Source organism: Rattus norvegicus, chromosome 2, assembly GCF_036323735.1.
Source record: "Rattus norvegicus strain BN/NHsdMcwi chromosome 2, GRCr8, whole genome shotgun sequence".
Lineage (NCBI taxonomy): Eukaryota > Metazoa > Chordata > Mammalia > Rodentia > Muridae > Rattus > Rattus norvegicus.
Genome location: NC_086020.1, coordinates 117,288,559 through 117,310,209, shown reverse-complemented (window position 1 = coordinate 117,310,209; position 21,651 = coordinate 117,288,559). Strand labels below are relative to the sequence as shown.

The window sequence follows — 21,651 nt, the reverse complement described above, 5'->3', positions numbered from 1 at the left end:
AGCCAGCCATCCCCGGCTGCCTCACAGCCACACTTCCGTACAAGCTGAAACTGACTTTCTTTTCCCCACTTTTAAACAGTTTTTAAATTTTTGTTAAATTTTGCATGCGTGGGTATTTTGCCTACAGGTACATACATCTGTGTACCATATACACGTCTGTTGCTCTCAGAGGCCAGAGTTAAAACTCACATCCCCTGGAACTGGATGGCTATGAGCTGCCATGTGGGTGCTGGGAATTGAACCTGGGTCCTCTGGGAGAGCAGCCAGTATTCTTAACCAGGGAGCCATCTCTCCAGTTCCATGGCTTTCTTATAGAAAATTACAAATGTTTTCTTCCGTAGCCACTATTTCTGGTTTCCTTTTGTGGCTGTCATTTTTTTTTTTTTCCTATCAAAACATCGTAAGTCCCCGCATTCGTGGGTTCACTGAGTGCTGGCAATGTGAGCAGGGTATCAAATCAGAGTAATGAGAGTTTCCAGTGCTTGTCAGTGCTTTGTGTTCAGAGATCTAGGCCACCTCTCTTCTAGTTCTGTATAAACTATTTGATTGGGGCTGGCAAGATGGCTTCAGGCCAGGCATTGCCACTCAAACCTGAAGACCTCAGTTCAATCCCCAGAATTCAAGTGAAATAGGAGAGACTTAGCTCCATATAGTTGTCTTCTGACCTCAACATGTCTGTCTCTCCATCTCTCTGTCTGCTCCCTCCCGCCCTCGCACAGGTAAAACATTTAAAGCACTTGTAGGCTTGCAGGCTGGCATACATTGCACACAGCTCTCGATGTAGAGACTTGCCCACTCGCCTTCCTTCCTACCCGTCCTGGCTTTTCCTGTAGCTGGAGTTTGTTAGTTTAGAAGTCTGTGTGGTGCCTTTAGCTCCTCATCTGAAAAAGTATCGTCACGCACAGCAGCACAAGGGTGACCTGTGTTCATCACACTTTACCACAGCAGTTCTGTCACACCCTCTGTACTAAGTCACATCCGGGTGCCATGACTTCATTTCTGCTTCTTATCTACCAACACGTCTAAGGCAAAGAGTAATGTCGTTGTCACTTTCTAAAGATCACGTCTAATATGGACTCCGTGGGCCGAATACAAATGCGAACAAGGCGCACGCTGCGCGGCCACCTCGCCAAGATCTACGCCATGCACTGGGGATACGATTCCAGGTCAGTGGCTGTCACTGCTGAACTCCCGAGGGAAGTTTCTTCATTAAGAACGATTACTTGCATTTCCTTTGTTCATGAAAGCCTTATTTTGTGCAGTTTTGTAGAAACTGCATCAACCGAGAACGGTTCGTTGCACCAAGAATATCCATTGACTCTTCAGAAGTTTAGAGCTGTTTGTTCAGGTGTCGGATCAACCCCAGAGGCTCCTACTAGCTAAGCAGATGTTAGTCAGTGTGTCCTTAGCCTTGAAGTTTACACAGACTTTTAGGGCATACAAGATGGCTTCTTGGATAAAGGTGTTTGCCTGGCAAGTTATCCTCTGATCTCCACATGTGTGCCCACAGACATACAATAAATAATTCTGCTGATAAATACTCTTTAGGTTTCTAATATGAAAAGTAAATTTGTTTCCCGGGAAGATCTTTGTGGAGCTAGTGACCCGTGGAAGCTATTTTGAGGATTTCTTTCTTTGTTCTAGAATCAATGCCTTCCCAGTGAGAAATTGCTCAGCACACTTACAGGTTAATGAAGGAGGAAACTCTTTAAGACGGCGTGTGTCTTTTTGTCGAATGCTCCGAGCAGGGCTGGCCTTGGATAGAAGCTTTCACTCACTCACACATACCTTAGCTTTTGCATTTCATTCGTGCTGCACCCTTAAGTCTCTTCAGTCTGGCCCCAGGTTATACTTTGAACAGTTTAAACGGAGTGCAAGTCTGGCCGTTACACAGCAAAGCTTGCGCATGCTGCTAGAGTTCTTTCCGTATACCAGTGTATACTTTTTCAAACAGTTGTTACCGAGGTCATAGTGCCCACTTGGCAGAGTTACGCTTTTCTCCAGAGAACTGAGGGGCTTTGTGGCACACTAGGACTTTACTTTGGTTGTGACCCTGTGCTGTCCCGAAGGAATGTTCTTTGATATGGGGCTGGCCTAATGGCTGGTTGTAAATCAGGGTTGTCTCCTTTCTTAGGGAATGGAGCCTCAGGGCTGGCCAATCCTGGAGAATGACCTTACATCTCATGTCTAACAGGACTGGTCGGCGTACCAGCTACCTGGGTATTTTTAGAGCACTGTTCCTTTGGCTAATTCAGCCTTGTGTGATTTCACGTCTTCTAAGCAGATTAGTCAGTTTTTTTATAGCAGCAATTCTTTTAAATGTCTCCTACACCATCTTTACAAAGGAGTGTTACTACGTGCTTTTTAATATGTCAGAACTATTCTGTTTGGGGAGGGGTCGATCCTTTCGAGACAGATCATTGCTAAGTACCTCCAGCTAGCCTCGATATCAAAATCCTCCTGACTCAGACTCCTGAGTGTGAGAATTACAGGTATGTGGAAACCGATGGCATCCCTGCTCCACGGTATGGCTAACAGGAACAGCTGGATGAGGAAGAGAAAGAAGTAGACTGAACATGCCCGGCAACTAGACCTGGCTATGAGAGCAGAAGCAGAGCAGAGAGATGAGAGATGGGGATGGGGTGGGGGGACCAAAGGACAGGGGAAGAGGAGAGAGACAAAAAGGAGACAGAAAGCAGGGAGTATAGGGTTATAAGGAGGATGAGCGGCTGGGGACAGGGTGTTTAGGGTAGGGAAGGAGGTTAGAGGGGCGAGCATGGGCTCTGAAGTGTGTAATGGGTACTTGTGATCCTGAGGGAGCCTGGAGGCCAGCACGTGCTTTGGTGCTGATAGGAGCACAAACGGGCATCTGTCCCTTCTGCCTTTTGGAGTTTGAGACAGTGGAGTTTCCTTTGGACCTGACAAGGCCTGTTCACCATTCCTGACCCAAAACACAGTCTTACTATTTATTAATAGCGAAATGCCAGTTAGTAAGCAAATACTTAAGTACATCGGTGTTCAAATTGTGGATGCTACTCTAATTTACCAACTAACTCTACAAAGGATTGAGTTATACAAAAGGAGTGTTTTAATTGATTTTTTTTTTGAGACAGGGTTTCTCTGAGTAGCCCAGGCTGTCCTGGGCCTCGCTTTTTAGACCAGGCTGCCCTGGACCTAATAGAGATCTGCCTGCCTCTGCCTTCCAAGTGCTGGGGTTAAAGATGCATACCATCAGGCATGGCAGCTCAGTACATCTCTTAGTTCTGCAGCCTAACACATGCACACTGTTATTTATGCTCGTGTGTGATCGTTAGTCGTTTTATTGCTGTCTCTAAGATTAATATAGGCTTGGTCTAAAAATGGGGAGGGTGTTGAATATATTAGCATGTGCATGCTCCTCTTAGAAGGGGATAGATAAAATTATTGACAACTAACATAAGGCTAAGGAAGGGTTTTTTTATTTAAGATAAAAATATTTTGCCGTGGGCCAGCGAGGTGCCTCTGGGAAAGGTTCTTGCCACCTGACAGCCTGGATTTGCTCCCTAGAACCCACGTGGCAGAAGGAGAGACCTGGCTCCTCCAAACTGACCTCTGATCCCCACACACATAAATATATATGATTTTTAAAAAATTTTTAAAAATGCCTTGTTGATACCGCATACTTTTAACCCCAAATGTAATTACTGAAGCAATGTTAATGATCCTTTCCTTAAAATTTTTCTCAAGAACAGAATGTCACCCAGGAATCTGCCTCCTGTTTCTATGCATGTTGCTGAGTTGGGGGTCTCTGTTTCCGCCAGCACACATGGGCGCAGGTGGTTTCCAAGTTCCCCCTGGTCCCCGCAGCCCACCATTGGACCTCCCCCTCTGTAAATGCCGTTAGACCAAAACCTTTGCCTGCAGGTTTTTGTCATTGTACCTCTTTTGTATCTTTTACATTTTATATGCAATGAAAGAGCAAATTGCAGAACAGAACAGAATGCAGGGAGCATGCAGTCCAGAACTGATAAAGCAGTGAGACCCAGCCTCTGTAACGTCAGCCCATCCGTGTTCTCAGCTGCGTGACTGCAAGGCCCATGGGTCCTGGGCTCCCCTCATTCTTCTCCTCCTCCTAGAATACATTTTATCTCTTCCTCTCAAAATTCCAGTTTCAGGAGCTGGAGAGGCCGCTCAGCGGTTAAGAATATGGAATGTTCTTCCAGAGGACACAAGTTTGATTCCCAGCCCTCACATCTGTAACTCTGGCTCCAGGGGATCTAACACCTGTGGCTTCTGGGACACTGGCATTCAAGCATGTGCACAAACACACACGTACATAATTCAGAGCACACACAGAAAATTAAATCCTGTCTTTGACATCTTCTACTTACTCGGTGTGTTATAAACACAGCAAGTGGCTTACCCCACAAGACGGCAGTTGCCTCCAACACCGTGTGGCCTGCACAGTACCCACAGCACTGCCTTGCACTCCCAGACTCCTGGGTGACAGACAGCCTGGGCTGGATGAATGTGGGTCTGAAGTCAGTCAGTACAAAGCCACTCCACTAATACCGACTAAAACCCCCATCAGCATCTAAAATGTCACCAGAGAGAAACAACTGTGAACAGAGACACTTTTAGTCCGTCCTAAATACTATGATTTCTGTTTCAAGTGTTTTGCATGGGCCATAGTGTTTTCAAAGGTTGGGAGAACAGTTTGAGTAAATCTTACTAGAAAAAGTGTTTTTCTTCTGAAGTGTCCTTTAAAGATAAAATGCATAACTAATGAACTCTTTTTTTCCCCCTCAATGTCAAATTGTTTTTGTGTTTCTCCTCTAGGCTACTAGTCAGTGCTTCCCAAGATGGAAAATTAATTATTTGGGATAGCTATACAACAAATAAGGTAGAATCTCTTTATCTTTCTCTTAAATGATTTTGTATTTGTTTAACAGTTCTTTCCTACTCAGGACCCCCTTTTCTGAGGTGAATTTATTCTAGATCCAGACCAGCTCTTACGATATATTTGCTTTTAATGTTGAGCTCCTTGGCTACACAAAACAATTTCAGTATGTGTTTGAGTCTCTCTTTCCCCTCTTCCCTTTTTCTCCCTCTACTACTCTGTCCCCCCTCCCCTCCCCACCTCTCCCCTCCCCTCCTCTCCCCCTCCCTCCCTCCCTTCCTTCTCCTTCCTACCCCCCCCCCCGCCCTTTCCCCTCAGGTTCTAATTTATCCCAGACTAGCCTTGAACTCACAATGTAACTGGGGCTAGGCCTCAGCTCTTGATTCTCCTGCCTCTACCTCCACACTGCTGAGTTTACAGACACGCAGCACCACACAGTTTTGAAGACTGCCACTTTTATATAGACCAGGATTTTTAAAATTCTCAATCTCTGGATTGAAACAGCAGTGATGTTTCTGTTTCTTATTATGGTAGATGGGTACTGGAAAACTTTTCCTTGGCTTACTCCAGAGACTCTTTTGTTTTTTCTGGATGACTTAAAAAATAGTCACATTGAATTTCTTGAGATCTAGTAGTGAAAAATCTCAATTTTCTTACTGTACCCAGAGTCAAGAATCCTTGATTTCAAGTTTCTGCGTAACAGCGGAAATCCAGGGGACACACTTTCCGAGTCAAATGCAGGCATTAGCTGTGATTGACACAGCAGTCAGCAGTGTTTGGGGAAATGAACAAGAGCTTAGCCCTTCCCCTGAAGTGCTGAGGCCTACACTAAGGACCTCATCCGTACCTGAGCTACACGCTCAGCCTGATTGAGACTTAAAAGTAATGAAGTTTGTGAGCTTACAGTTTTTGTATCCTAATTGGTACTAAGCTAGTCTCATTCAAATCCATTTTCCTAAAACAAACAAACAAACAAACAAACAAACAAACAAGCAAACAAAAAACCAAACACACGTTTACGATATCACTTTAGGTCAAGAGGAAGCGTGGTAGCATCACAGGATGTACGGATGCTCTGGATGGGGGCATGCTTGATAAATCAAACACCCGCTGTTCCACTCCACCTGCTTCTAGGACTGCCTACACCATTGCGTTCCCTCTTTAGATCCTGGCGTGCATGCCCATTACAGGGGCTCGCATGCAGGGTCCCTTCCCATTGCCTCTGTTACTGGCCCATCCATTCCTTTTGATGGTTCAGTGTTCAGGTGCAGGAGACTACTCTTTTGAACATTAATGTGCAAAAATAGCTATTCGTATTTTGCATCTAATTCAGTAGGCAGAGGCGAGCAGATCTCTTTGAGTTCAGCATGGTCTGTGTAAATGAATTCCAAGCCAGTCTGGCTATAAAGATCAAGTCTCAAAAAAAAAAAAAAATCAGTATAACTTCACTTTTATTTAAAAAATTGAGAGTGGGATGACGCTTGATTTTCAAATGGTGAAAAGCTCTTGCTGTTCTTCCACGGGACCCGTTTGGTTCCTAGAACCCGCATCAAGGGGTCCCAACTCCCTCTAACTCCAGCCCCAAGAGAGGCAATAGCTGCGGCTCAGAGGGCACCTGCACTTAAGGGCACAGTACCACACATGACTAAAGATAAAGTTGTTCCTAAGACGAACAGCTCAGTTCCATGTGGCCTGCTGACGTAGAAGGGGACGTCCTGTGTGCCCGCGGTGTTTCCGGGTCTCATGGCTTCCTCTCCCCGGTGTGTTTATTCCTAGATGTGTGTGATTTCTAGCAGAGCTTGCCTCATGAGAAGCAAGCTTAGGAATGCATTGTGTATGGACGGCCCCTGAAGCCTGTCCCCATAACAGTCCCCATGCCTCTGTGCGCTCTTTGTGTGGTAGATGCACGCCATCCCGCTGAGGTCCTCCTGGGTCATGACCTGTGCCTATGCCCCGTCTGGGAACTACGTAGCCTGTGGAGGCTTGGACAACATCTGCTCCATATACAACCTGAAGACTCGTGAGGGGAACGTGAGAGTGAGCCGGGAGCTGCCAGGGCACACAGGTGAGAGGCTCCCACTGCTCTGTCCTCCTCAGCCTCCTGCTTCCTGACTGAGGATATAGGGCAGACTGTGTCCTGTGCGGGTGGCCTGGGAAAGAGGGAAGCAGGAATTGCAGTGATTTGAAAAAGCAGCGACTCTGTCAGAGTCACATCGTGAGGGTCACTCCTTGCTGTAGTTTGGGGATTCCACTTGGGGCCTCGAGCTCTCTGAGCTTGCTTTCTCCCATGGAGGTTTACTCCTCCCCCTGTGATTTCTTCCTTTCAAATATAGCTATGTTGTTTGGTCAACATGATAAGTTTGCTACCCAGAAAATCCAGTCTCAAAAAAGCAAATGTGCCCTCCTGTACGCTCTGCTGCCCTGGACGAGGTTCAGGATCATGGTCTGCTGGGGTTCATTCATGTCACCAGAGGCTCTGCCCCTGCAGCAGCACCTGCTCCCCAGGCCATGTCATTTAGGAAGTTTCTGTCACTCACATCCATCCTATGTTGTTAGGGTCTTCTCCAGTGCCACCATGGGTCACAGGTCCGGGTTAAGGAGCACCCTTCCTCAGGTGTATCCAACCTGCAGCCTACAGGCCATCACAAGCACGCTGAAAAGAAAGCCTCATTTTGCCATAAATTCTAAAAATTTGATTGCATGGGTCTGAAGCTTGAATTTGGAAGAGGACAGGGTTGTGTCACTGTGTCACAGTTAAACACACTGGGCTGCTATTAGGCTGTCGTACTTAAAGGGTCACTTGGAGTGCCCAGTGTCTGATACAGTGACTACCTCAGAAGGGTGGAAGAAGATTTAGTGGCAGGCAGCAAGGCATCGGGCAAAGATGTACGTCCCACCGATGAGGCACTGTGGCCTGAGCTTATGGATTTGTGCCATTTCTGTGTCACCGAATCAGAGATGACCTGACATTTGCTGCTCTCTGCTGCAGGCTACTTGTCCTGCTGCCGATTCTTAGATGACGGACAAATCATTACAAGTTCTGGAGACACGACTTGGTAAGTTTATTTAAAGGAAGCCTGAGTTCATGGGTACAGCCACGGGCAGGGGTGGACATTTGTGTCTGTGCTTGCGTTCCTTACAGTGCTTTGTGGGACATCGAGACCGGACAGCAGACGACCACCTTCACAGGACACTCGGGGGACGTGATGAGCCTCTCACTGAGTCCTGACTTGAAGACCTTTGTTTCTGGTGCTTGCGATGCATCTTCAAAACTGTGGGATATCCGAGACGGGATGTGTAGACAGTCTTTCACAGGACACATCTCAGACATCAATGCTGTCAGCGTAAGTGCATGTTTTGTTTGTTTGTTGGTTTGCTTGTTTGTGGGACAAGGCCTTATGTAGCCCAGGATGGCCTCTAACTTCCTATGTAGCTGAGGATAACCTTGAACTCCTGATTCTCCTGATCTGACTGCTTCCACCTCTCAAAAATTTACTCTAAAGTACTGAATATGACACCATTATGACAAATTGATTTTCTGGGTTCCGATAATCAGTGCATGCTCTTAGAACACCATGTGCTCCAAATAATAGGACTTGGTTTTTAAATCTGAGTGCTTAGGTTCGGACAAGGTATAAACTTTATTCCCACGATGAGTAGGGACAGGTCAGTGAGCAGGCAACCTCAGAGGTGTTCACTGTGTTTAGATGAGAAGTTAACTTGCATTGCATGGAGGGCAGCCATACAGGGGTGCAGTAAGAAAGAGGGTGCTGCTTTCTGTGGAGTCTGGTACTTGGAGACAGCCAAACCAGGGAGGTGTCAGTTCTTCCATGCTTTGAAACTGATCGAGCTGCATAATGTCAGCGAGCCTCACAGGCCCAGCCTTCCTGACAGGGCTAGAGCCGCTTCACTGGAGGAATGCCCATGGAGACTAAATGAACTGTGTATTTGAAGCAAAGAACTGTTGGAGATTATTAGATTTACGTGTGTGTGTGTGTGTGTGTGTGTGTTGTGTGTGTGTGTGTGTGTATGTATGTGTGTGTGTGATGCGATGCAGTGTCTCATCTAAACAGGTGTGTGCTGTGCCCTTGAAGGCCACAGAGGGCATCAAATGCCCTGGAGCTAGAGTTGGAGTTGACTGTTAACTGCTCATGTGGGTGTTGAAACATACTGTTCTCATACTTAGTTTTGTTTGTTTGTGGGGACAAGACATTAAGCCCTATCTTTGTTGAGCTATTAGTTAGTACACAGTGAGGCCCCCCTTTTTGAAATGAAATAGTTTGAAAGAAAAATACTGTAGAAGGCGGCTAGGCTATGGTGCCCACGCCTTAGTTCCTGTACTTTGGAGACAAAGGCAGGAGAATTGCTGCAGATCTGAGCAGCTGCCTGGGCTACATTGTGAAACTTGGCCTTCAAAAAACAAATAGTGGAGCCAGGCAGTGATGGTATACACCTTAAATCCCAGTACTCTGAAGGCTGAGGCAAGTGGATCTCTGAGTTCAAGGACAGCCTGGCCTACAAAACAAGTTTTAGGACAGCCAGGGCTACACAAAAGAACCCTGTCTCGGAAACAAACAAACAGAAAACCGAAAACCGAACAGAAACCCCAGAGAGGGTCTGGAGAGGTGTGATAAGGAGCAGGGAGTGGCCAGCACCACCTACAGAGGGAGGTACACAGTAAGAGTGGTAACCACACAGGCACACAGTAGGTAGAAGGAAGAATGTATGGTTGTAGTCCTGGGTCCTGGAGCCTTCAAGGGCTATTTCCTGTTTGGAGTGGAGAAGTCATGTTCATGGAGAGTGGCTTCAACCATTTCCTAGAACCTGCTCGTCTAGAGGAACTTCGGCCTTGCAGGACCCTGCCTGTGGGACTTTGGTGAAACAGTGGGACACCGTCTCCCTGTGCTTCCAACAGGATGGAACTAACACACTATGTAACGCCTTCTCCATCTTCCAGCTGAACAGTCAGATCTGAAACTGGAAGATGTATTAGGAAGCTGAAAAACATTGCTCCTACATGTTTGCGTTCAGTAATTGGAAATCCATGATTGGACCAGCTGTATCCATCAAACAACTTAGGTATTTTAGATCCTAAGGGTAGGTGATGACAATATTAAACTATTCATAATTAAAATGTTAGTCATAGTTTAAAACCTAGCAGTGTAGGTCAGTGGTACAGCATTTGCTTAGCATGCATACAGAGTAGGGCTAATCCCCTCCACAGAAAAGAACACAAAAGACTGTTGTTCAGAACAGACACCATGACCAAAGGAACTCTTACAAGGACAACATTTAGTTGGGGCTGGCTTACAGATTCAGAGGTTCAGTACATTGTCATCCAGGCAAGAACATGGCAGCATCCAGGCAGGCATGGTCCAGGAGGAGCTGAGAGTTCTACATCTTTATCTGAAGGCAGCTAGGAGAAGACTGGCTTCCAGGCAGCCAGGATGAGGGTCTTAAGCCCATTCCTATAGTGACACATCTACTCCAACAGGGCCATACCTACTAATAGTGCCACTCCCTGGGCCAAGCATATACAAACCATCACAGTTAATAAAGGAAATTAAACAAACTAAAATAATTGCAGGCTGCTCATTAAAAGCAATGAAGGAGCTGAGGGGATGGCAGAGATGGCATCCGCCATGCAGGACTCAAAAGTAATAAAAGCTGGCATGGTGGCACTGGCTTCTGTAAATCCCAGCGCTGGGGGAGCAGAGACAGGAGGACTGGGGCTTGCTCTGCAGATCCAGGTTCAGGGAGAGACCCTGTCTAAAACCAACAACAAGCACAGACTAGAGAGTGAAGAGAACACCTGATGTTGGCCTCTGGCTTCACTGTGCACGCGTACACACACACACACACACACACACACACACACACACACACACACACACACACACACGCACGCACACACACACGTAAAGTCGATAGGAAAGAAAGCCGGGTGTGGGGCCACAAGCCTGGAGTCTCAACGCTCGCTAGGGGGTAGAGGTAGGAGGATCCCAAGTCCTCAGCTCCTCGGTGAGTTGAAAGTCAGCATGGAATATAGGAGCTCCTGTCTCAAAATCAAACAAATAAATTGAGGGGAAACTAGAATCAGAGCTAAGCAAACCTGACGGCATAAAACCTTAAGACTGCTGCGTGGTTTTCTGAAATAATCAGGATTAATGATATAGTCAAGTCTCATTTGTAGCAAATAAAACCAATTCACAGCCATTCTGTTACTAAGACCAGTGGCTCAATTGCAGAAAACATAACTGTTGTGGGAAAGCTTCTCCTCTCTGGAAAGGCACGTTGACCAGGGCTGTACCAAAGATAGATGTACTGGTCACACCTGGGTCTCTACCACTCATTTCATAGCCAGTATATGTGGAAGTTGCATATCCCCCCCTTTTTTTGTCTGTGTCTATGTATGTGTGTATGTCTGTGCATGTGTTCCTGTGTCTATGTGTGTGTGTATGTCTGTGCATGTGTTCCTGTGTCTATGTGTGTGTGTGTATGTCTGTGCATGTGTTCCTGTGTCTATGTGTGTCTATGTCTATGCATGTGTTCCTGTGTCTTGTGTATGTCTGTGCATGTGTTCCTGTGTCTGTGTATATATGTCTGTGCATGTGTTCCTGTGTCTGTGTGTGTCTATGTCTGTGCATGTGTAAAGACCTGCGTGTGTGTGTATGTCTGTGCATGTGTTCCTGTGTCTATGTGTGTGTGTATGTCTGTGCATGTGTTCCTGTGTCTGTGTATATGTCTGTGCATGTGTTCCTGTGTCTGTGTGTATATGTCTGTGCATGTGTTCCTGTGTCTTGTGTATGTCTGTGCATGTGTTCCTGTGTCTGTGTGTATATGTCTGTGCATGTGTCCCTGTGTCTGTGTGTGTCTATGTCTGTGCATGTGTAAAGACCTGCGTGTGTAGGCCAGAGGCTGATATTGGGTGTCTTCCTTGCTCACCCTTCACCTTATGTAGTGAGGCAGGGTCTCTCAATTGAACCCAGAGCTCACCGAACCAGCTTTCTCCAGGGATCCCATCCCTGCCACCCAAATGGCTGAAGTGCAGGCAGGCCTCCACACCTGACCTGACTGGCATTTATGAGGGGGCTGAGCACCAGACTGTAGTCCTCATAAGCACACAGTGAGTGCTTTATCTGCTGAGTCATCTCCCCAGCCCAGTGTTCTATATTTTCTAAAAAACCTTTCCAATTTACTTTTCGTACTAGCATTCTGGAATATTTACACATGATCCTACACATACATATTAATACTCGACTCATGAGCAGCATGGGGAGTTTGGGCTGCTCTGTTTCCAACTTATGTAGGAACCTCTTGGGCACCCCAGTGGCTCCTCGTCCTGGGAGGCCACTGCACTGTGCTAACCTTAGTTGGACGCGCAGCCCATAACCACTGTCATAGTGCAGTGCAGCCCACTGCCCCTGACTCCTCTGTGACTGGCACAGAGAACACTAGACTGACATGCTGTGATACGACAGGCGGAGGATCACGGAAGGGTGATTAACAGTGTGCTGAACAATGGGCCATGCACTCTGCTTATGCTCTTCAGTCCCAACCCTTAAACTAAGGCCCAGAATAGTGTGTGTGTGTGTGTGTGTGTGTGTGTGTGTGTGTGTGTGTGTGTGTGTGTGTGTAAATGTATGGGTATATATACACACTCACACACGTATATAGACACACACAAATATATATGCCTTAGGCAAGGTATGGTGGCTCACACCTGTAATCCCAGCACTTAGAAGGCTGAGGCAGGAGCATTGTGAGTTCTGGGCCAGTTTTAGCTACATGGTAAGAGACTGTCTCACCTAAAAAGAAACAAACTCAGCAGTCACTGACATAGAAAGAAGCAAGGTTCGGCTTTAAGCATGCTGTACCTCACCTCCCACCCGGCGTCCTCGGCCTTCATGGTAACTCTGAGTCTGTTCTGGTGTAACTAAGCCTTGCCACAACCCTAATGCCGGGTGTTCTGCCTCCATAGTTTTGTCCTCCTTTCTTTCTAGTTCTTCCCGAGTGGATATGCCTTTGCCACTGGTTCTGATGACGCCACCTGCCGACTCTTTGACCTCCGTGCAGACCAGGAGCTCCTGCTGTATTCCCATGACAATATCATCTGTGGCATCACTTCTGTGGCCTTCTCAAAGAGCGGGCGCCTCCTGCTAGCCGGCTATGACGACTTCAACTGCAGTGTGTGGGACGCTCTGAAAGGAGGTCGGGCAGGTGAGCGTGGGGCCAACGCAGGCTCTTTGTCTTGTGGAAGCTTGAAGAAGCTCCCTCCAGACACTGAGGCCTCCTGGGCACCTTGGAGCTTTCAGAATGGCAGCTGGGAGGTTCTCCTTCATATTCGTTACCTTTGATGGTAGTTGGGTCACATACCCCAGTGAAAAATGACATTAGGGCCGACAATGGTAAATTTAGAGGTCAAGATCTATAGATCTAAATCAATGCCATCTTTCACAAATCAGCCTTCTTTTTCTCACATCCTGCTTTTGTTTGCTTAGACAGGCTCTTATGCTGTAAGTGCCTGGAACTCACTATGAAACCCGGGCTGGCCTTGAGCTCCACCTCAGCCTGGCTTAGCCTCCCAAATGCTGGGATTGCTGGCGAAGGCCACTGTCATGGCAGGCTGAGCCGTCACTCGGGGATAAGCCATGGTTCTTGACCTGACAGGGATTGTGGTTTCTGTGGTTCGTCCTCTTGAGATTGACCTTGAGGACAAGACAGCTTGTCTTCCACGAGTAAACTGGAGCCCTCCCCTGCAGGCCCTAGTCAGAAGGCAGCCCAGCAACTGGGGCTGCAGTTAAGTGGGGCAATTTTTAATTCTAACTAAAATCATTTAAAATTATACTCTAGGAACCAAATGGCTGTGTGTGGTTTGTGACAGTGACCCAGCAAATGTATTTTCTGCACCCCAGGGTAAACTGGTAGGGTACAGTGGTGTATACCTGCAATCCTCACATTTGGGAGGCAGAGACAGGAGGATGACAGGTTTGAGGCAAGCCTCCTCAAGACCCCATCTCAAAACAAAATTTTGAATGCCACGCCTATATTACTGCCCTTTCTTTTTCTTTCTTTTACACACATACCTCTGCCCTAAAATGTCACCCCTGTGCTCCCCAGGACTATAGGAGAGCTGGGCTCAACACTTAGCAATCAACACTGTTCTTCATTTTCTCCAGTCTCAACTGTTTTTCTCCCAGTCAGGAGATAAATTAGCAGCCCCGGGATTAAATCTCTAGTCTTATGCTGGCATAGGACGGTTGATCATGTGACTGGGATCATGGAAGAAGAGCAGACTGGCAGTTGTCACCTCTACCGGCTACTTGCTACACAGTCCTACCTTGACTTACTTGCCCCTGCTTAGTCCCAGAGATCCCTGTTTCCATCACTGAGGACTCCTGGATGTCAGTGTCACCATCTTGTAACTTACAGCTCTGTTGCTGTCTCTGTTTTGCTCAACCCCCACCTTTAGACCCCCTCAGATTTAAGGGGTTTTTTTTGTTTATTTGTTTGTTTTGTTTTTTATGTATATGGCTGCCCTATCTGCAGGTAATGCCTATGGGCCAGAAGAGGGCATCAGATCTCATTACAAATGGTCATGAGCTACCAGGTGGATGCTGGGAATCAAACTCAGGACCTCTGGAACAGTAGTCAGCGCTCTTAACCACTGAGCCATCCAGCCCTAGACCCCCTCAGAGTTGTTGGGTTCCATATACACACAGGTTTCCCAGCACACCCAGGAATCATTTTCTGCAGCCTGTCATCAAACTGTAGAGTTCAGAGTTTTACACTTTGCAAGTGGGTTTTTGAAAATAATCTGTTGCCCCACGCCAGTGACTCTGTATTTGGTTGTTAACTGAATCTCTTGAGTGTCCATAACGCGTTTCTAAGGTATACTTGAGTTTCAGGCTTGCTCTGCTGATAGCTGTCTTCAAAGCCGGTTCAGCAGCATGTCTCACTTTAAAGCCACAGCCAGATTCGGGAGCCACTCCCTCACTGTCACCTCTGGGTGACTGGAAAGGCAACCCACTGTGCTTTCCTTTTACTTCCTGTTCCAGCTAAACCAGGTGGACTAGAATTAGTATGGGGAGTTTTTACAGAGGATAAACTTGTGAGAGTGGGAATGTGTTTAAAGAGAGATGTTGAGTTGCTACATTGTCATTTTCATTTTAACATTTGCATTCTCCCCCCACCCCCCATTTTGAGAATTCTTCCTTTTGTTCTGTATAGCAGACAGGGTGGGTGAGTCTCAGGTCACTGCAAAACATGCACAACGTGATGAGCTCAGCGGCTTCACAGAATGATAGCCAATAACTGTGTTTGGTGAACAGAGAGAACTAAGTGATTTTGGTATTTTTTTTGGAAACAGGATTGAAGGCAACTGTCTTGTTCTTGTGGGTGAAAGCATCCTGCACTGAACTTCCATTCAAAACTCTGCTTTTATTGAAAGTAGCGCAGCTCAATAACAAAACTACACTGTGGGTATTCAATCACATGACCCCGAGCGTGTGCTTATCGGCTGGAAAACCCTGTTTCCAGTTGCATTGTGACTCAGCCCTTAGCACACACATTTAATCCCAAACAATGAAGGTAAAGTTAGTTTGTAGAAGGAAGCACCCATGTTCGAAAATGATGCCTAATTGAGTGGCAGACAAAGTGATGAATCAGAGAAAGATTTGACAGAATAGGATTCGCTAAAGAGAGACTGCTTGAGAGAGAGTATAGTGCAGGAGGAAGGAGGCAGATTTACAGAGACACATGTTGAAGAGAGAACAAGCTAGACACCAGTAAAGACAGAAGGAGCCAGAAGATTAGAACAAACTTCCAGAGTTAGAAAGAGGTCAAGCAGAGCAATCAGGAGAGAGAAACTGGGAAGCCAGAATGAATCCGTCAGCATGGAGAGGCGTTTGAGACAGAGCAGCTGAGTTGAACCAGCCAGCCAGAGTTCAGAAAGAACAAGAAAGGGTGAGCTTATTTAGCAGCAAGTCTCAGAAGCCGAAAACAATTCTAGACCTAGTTAAGACCATATGGAGGCTAGAAGCTTCCAGGACTAGGCCTAGGTTAGCAGACTAAAGCAGTAAGCATCAGAGACAACAATTTTCTCAGACAAATAAAGATACTGGTACAAAACTGGAATATCATGAACTTACTGGAGCTGTGGAATTTACCTTTACATGATTTTCTAGATAGATAAGTTAAAAAACACCAGGTACACAAGTGTCACTCTTAGACTTGTAGGTAGAAGCAGGAGACTTGGGATTTGAAGATGATTTGTGCCTGGGTACTGAGGTCAAGATCAACCTGGGCTATGTGAGACCCTGTCTTAATTTCTTTTTTAAGACTATGACTTTTCAAAATTTGAAAACACAAAAACTGATGTTCAAAAATATGTGTCAAAAATTCCAATAGCTTATGTGTGCTGTATCCATAGGCTTGACTTGCCCTAGCAACACTCTCCCCAGAATATCTGTCTTTGGCCCACTGTCTGCATCATAATGCACAACTTCCACAGTTCTAAAACCCCAGTTTTTACTCTGTATTGATCTTTCTTTGTAGGTGTCCTTGCTGGTCATGACAACCGTGTTAGCTGCTTAGGTGTGACTGATGACGGCATGGCTGTGGCCACTGGCTCCTGGGACAGTTTTCTCAGAATCTGGAATTGAGTGCTGTATTTTCTGTTCTCCAATGATATTTGGAGAAATCCGTGCTACAGCCATAGCTGTGAGGAAAAAACCCCTCTACCTTCTATTTGCAGATGAAGTTCTTCTATTGAGGTGACTATATATATATAAAAAGCCACTTTCAATAAACTGTAGTTTATTGAAACTCTTCTAACAAAAATGGTGGTCAAAGAAACAATCAAGACTAAGATCCCTTGCTGCGGTTAAGCCCGTGATATTCACTGAGCGGTTGTGTTGACTTTATCCCTATCCCGACAGACTCTTGCTTGTGCTAATTGTTTTTCTGTAGATTAGAGTGCACACTTTATAGCAGGACAACCATTTGTGTTTGCATTTTGTTAAGGCCTACCATTGAACTTTGTATATACAAGAAATGTCACATTTTTTAGAGTGTTGTTGTGGAAGCACCAGGGCCTGTGACAGACAGAAGTGATACTGTAGACATATGTGCTGTCTGAAGGAAGGCCCCTTGGATTCTGACATCACATTTTAACCTGAATGTCCCTGACTGCTTCACGATTAGGAGGGCTGATAGGTGAGGTGATTCTGAGGGACCCAGTGGCTGTTCACGCATTCTTTGGCACACTAGGAAGTTAAGTAGATGCTCATTTTCAGTCCTTTGAGGGGACAGGTGATATGAAGGCCAGGGGGTAAAAAAATTCACTTTGACATAGGGTACACACTGAAGAAATGTCATTACAGTTTATTACATTAGAAACCAGTAGACACTGGCATGCAATTTTTGGTATTTTAAGAGGTTCAGCCATTTGAACCATCGGACCTTGCTGTTAATTTTGCATTCTGAAGCGAAGTTTGTAGAAAGTACTAGTATTTGAGAAGTCTGACAAAAACCTGACTTGTCCCTGCATTTGAAGACTCTTGCCTGGTGTTCTCTGTAACAGGACGAAACAGTGTCTCACCTTTGACGTTTTTGAGAAATGTAAACTCATCCATTCAACTGGCACAAATATATGATTGATGTGTCACACACACATACATATATATATATATGTATATACACACACATATACACATGTACGATGACTTTATGAATTCTGTGTGATGTAAAAATCTATGTAATGTAAAAGCAGGTATAAACTGTTTGTAGCCGTGAACTTTACTTTCCATTTTTTTGTGGTGCTGCAGAAATCCAGGCCTTGCGCCCACTCGCCACGTGCTCTACTTAGCACATCCAAGCTCCGCACATCAAAGCTCTCTGCGGTGTGTTCCCGTTCTCCATAGCGCCGTGGACTTTGGGTGATTACTGCAAAGCCAGTCTAGAGTTGACCCACCCTGGAGCCTAAGGCATTATTCCAAAGGTGCAGAGCTGCACCAACTGCTTGGTAAAGTGTCTGTCACTGGGATGTTCTGCCTCCAAACTGGACAGACACCCGTCTTCTCTTGTAGATTTAAGTGAAGACAATAGCGGACTGTTAGGTCTTGCTGGTGCTGTCTCCTTGGGACATTCGGATGTATATAAACATTGTAAAACTGCTGTGTAGCAGTTTCTGTGTTAACGCTGATCACCTGTAACTGTAACCTTAGTACTTCCACACTGCATCTGTGAGTTTCTCTTTGTACTGTAAACAGGCCTGTGTATGTAAAGGCTGTGATCATATCAGTATCAGTTTTGTTTATCAAGGCCAGTGGATCTTAAGAGAATACAGTGGAAAGAGCCTTAGCCCACACAGCTCCAGGGTCTGACCTGACTGAGGCAGAAAGGGAATGAAAAAAAGACACACACGCACACGCACACGGAAGCTGGGGTTGTGTAGACTGGGTTGGAGAAGCCCAGAGGTGGTGCTACAGTATGCAGATAAACAAGGAGGAAGCATTCGTGATATACTGCTGGATCAAGGAGACAGGTTTAATCTCTGTGAGAACAATCCCTGTAGGGAAGCTTCAGGCTATAAATATCAGGGGGTGGGGGTCAGGGAGCTAAGGTGAACATGTCCTACACATACCACCAACACTCATACTCAACCTAGGAGGGCTTTGCCATTCTCTCCTGGGTCCAAAACAAGGGTCCTTGATATGGCATCCACTCCAGACTTCCTCTGCTCCCTACAGTATTGAGGTGAACTGAGATGTTGTATTGAAGAGAAACAGACCATCAATGGCAGGTGTAAATGTGTACCTTAACTGTTAATTTGTGGGACCCCTTTGCTCTTGTCTATTTATGAAATAGGGAGTGCTCTCAAATAGACCATAATCTAAAAAGAAAAAACAAAAATTAACTGCTAGCCTAGACTTCCTCGGACATCCGCCCAGAAAGTGTTCTATTGCTGTGCTACATCTGCAGCCTGCCCACCCAGGCCAGAGCTGAGGCACATCAGAGGATCACAGGCATCCCCAGAGGGTGTGTGTATGTCTGCTGGGTAGCTCAGAATTCATTTGAAAACCCCGTTCAAAAAAGCACTTCTATTGTGTATAAAGGGGGTTTAGTCTGGGGTAGAGTGTTTGCAACACAAGACCCTGGGTCTAGTCCCCAGTGGAGTGCGTGTGTGTGTATAGGTAGGTGTAGTCATACTCAAAGAATTCTATGGTCCTAAATATTTTTAAATGTTACTTAGGGCTGGAGAGATGGCTCAGCAGTTAAGAACACTTGTTACTCTTGCAGAGGACCTGGCTTTGATTCCCAGCACCCACGTGGCAGCTCAAACTGTAGCTTCAGTCCCAGGATATCTGACTTCTTACCCACATACATACATGCAGGCAAAACCTTCATACACTTAAAATATATGTTTAAGAAGGAATGTGCTTTACCAATAAAAGTTTGTATGGAACAGAACTTGGTATCCCTTCATGTGTAGCTGGAGAGGAACCATGATGAGCGGAGCGAACAGCTCACAGTGCCAACTGCTGACACAGCAGCGACCTAGCTCAGGCTGCTTTCTGACAGGAGTGCCTGTAGGGTTTCTCTGCAGTTTCTGTTGTGGCTAAATACACTGGTTTGCTGGAGAGTGCCTGAAATTAGCCTAGATGCATTAGCAGGCTGATGCATAACATCAGACAAAAGTCCTTCAGATCGGCAGGATTTTTACCATTTTGCTGTGGCTCCTGCCCTGGCCTCTAGCCGCTTTCCCAAGCATACTGTAGTACTGTAAAGGCATACAGTCTGTCCTAAGACAATACGACCACCATGTGGTTGAGCAAACACCCCAAAAGGCTGTTCAATGAAGTCCTGTCTGCCTGGAGATGGACACGCTTCATTTTTGGCAGCTGTGATATTAGGCTAAAATATTCCAGGTCCCTTTCTAGCTCATACTTAAGTCATGACACACATGCTCTGTAGTGAATCACAAGTTCATAAAAGGAAAGTGTTGGGGCCTGGCACTGCAAGAGCAAAAGTCTAGTAAGTAGCAGTCGTTTAACGGCATACTGTTTCTGGAAGGCTAAAGATTTGTAATCTATTGTCTTAGGGTTTCTATCCTGCACAGACATCATGACCAAGAAGTTAGTTGGGGAAGAAAGGGTTTATTCACCTTACACTTTCATGTTGCTGTTCATCAGCAAAGATAGGACAGGAGCTCACACAGGGCAGGAAGCAGGAGCTGAGCAATGCTTCACTTGGGAGGCTGAGACGGGGCACAGAGCCAGCCCTTCAGCGCTATCAGAGGGAAACCTCATCCCAGAGGCTGGAGGGATGGCTTACTAGTTACTCTTCTTAGTGTTATTGCAGAGGTCCTGAGTTTAGTTCCCAGGTCAGGTGACTGCCCTTAACTTCAAGAGATCCAAAGCCCTCCTCAGGCACCTGCACACACATAGTTTAAAATTAATCCTTTTCTTTTCAAAGGAAAAAAAAGACCTCTTTATTTTACTAAAAAACATTTTATTGCTGAAAAGTACTCTTCACCCTGTTGATGTTTTAGATTTTGTTAGTAAAGCTAAGACAACATTTCAGAAGTGAAAGCGTCCAGGGATATGAACATCTTGGATTTTAAGTGCAGTGTGCTTTGTGACTACCTAGCTTAGAAGACCTGAGTGAGCACTCCCCCAGGTAGGTCTGTGGTCACTTCATAGGGAACATACTTTTAGAAGCTGCAGGTCACAGCAGGCCTGCACAGGTACTTCTGTATTGTGTTCAGGTGCTGATTCACTGGCCACTGAGGAAAGCCTGACTTACACTGACTTCTTAGCCCGCTAGAAATATAAAAGCCACCCACAGAGTGTCCTTTATAGGGAGACTGTCTTAATTTGGACTGTGTGGAAAGTGAAGCACACAGTGGACTTCACTTCTGCTTTTCATTGGTCACAACAGGTACTCACAGGATGTCTAAGTCAGCATTGTTAGCCATAGACTGATGGGACATCTTATATTTAGGAAACGTTTTCCATGTTGATAAAGTTTCCTAAGTGAAGCCAACTGACTATGAATGTCAGCCATGTCTAAAGCTTACCTATAGAAGCAGGGGACTTGTGCCATGAGTCAACAGTCTTCGGAGATAGGACAGATACACTCCTTTATTTGTACAGTTGCTTGTGAAGTACTGTTGCAGCAAGCTCATACTGTAATCAATAAAGTACTTTTCACCATGGCTCATTGTACCTTGTTTTAAGTCAAATTTTAGTAGGATTTTACAAATTATGCCCGGGAACTAAATTAAACTTAAGTCCAGTACTTTAATGGTCAGCTCTGCTTCCTTTGTTTAAATATTGGTCTTCCTTTTCCTTCTCCACCTCCTCTTCCTCCTTCCTAAAAAAGGGCAGTAAGGAGATACTGGAGTATTATTGACCCAAAACTAGCTTTTACCTTATTGTTAAAGGGCAAAGACTTCTCATTTGCAAGTAAGTCATTCCCTCCTTTAGTGGGACACAGGAGCCATGTTTCTAATTCTAGTACTTGGGAGATAGAAGTAGAAAGATCGCAAGTTTGAGGTTAGCTTCAACTATGTGCGAAGACACTGCCTCAAAAGAACATTCTTTTTCTGTAGCTCCCTTAGGATAATTTAGTTCCATTTTTAAAAACTAATTGGGCTTATACCATAGATTTTTATATTTTAAAAAAACACCCAATTTTTTCTTAGATTTATTTATTGTATGTATGTGAATACACTATCACTGTCTTCGGACACACCAGAAGAAGGTATC

The 21,651-nt window shown here is 45.6% G+C and overlaps 1 protein-coding gene across 4 annotated transcripts in view; it reads left to right on the top strand.

Moving 5' to 3' along the window:
- Positions 1-21,098, top strand: part of Gnb4 (G protein subunit beta 4) — a 39,939-nt gene extending 18,841 nt beyond the window's left edge. For 2 of the 4 annotated variants that reach the window (XM_039101982.2, XM_063281562.1), the window contains exons 5-11: positions 1,060-1,166; positions 4,819-4,882; positions 6,782-6,944; positions 7,869-7,935; positions 8,022-8,223; positions 12,883-13,099; positions 16,436-21,098. In XM_039101982.2, coding sequence (XP_038957910.1) covers positions 1,060-1,166; positions 4,819-4,882; positions 6,782-6,944; positions 7,869-7,935; positions 8,022-8,223; positions 12,883-13,099; positions 16,436-16,542 — 927 coding nt within the window. In that variant the 3' untranslated portion in view covers positions 16,543-21,098. The remainder of the gene's footprint in view (positions 1-1,059; positions 1,167-4,818; positions 4,883-6,781; positions 6,945-7,868; positions 7,936-8,021; positions 8,224-12,882; positions 13,100-16,435) is intronic. The other 2 variants (XR_005500258.2, NM_001013910.2) reach the window with 2 other exon arrangements.
- The last annotated feature ends 553 nt before the right edge of the window (positions 21,099-21,651 follow it).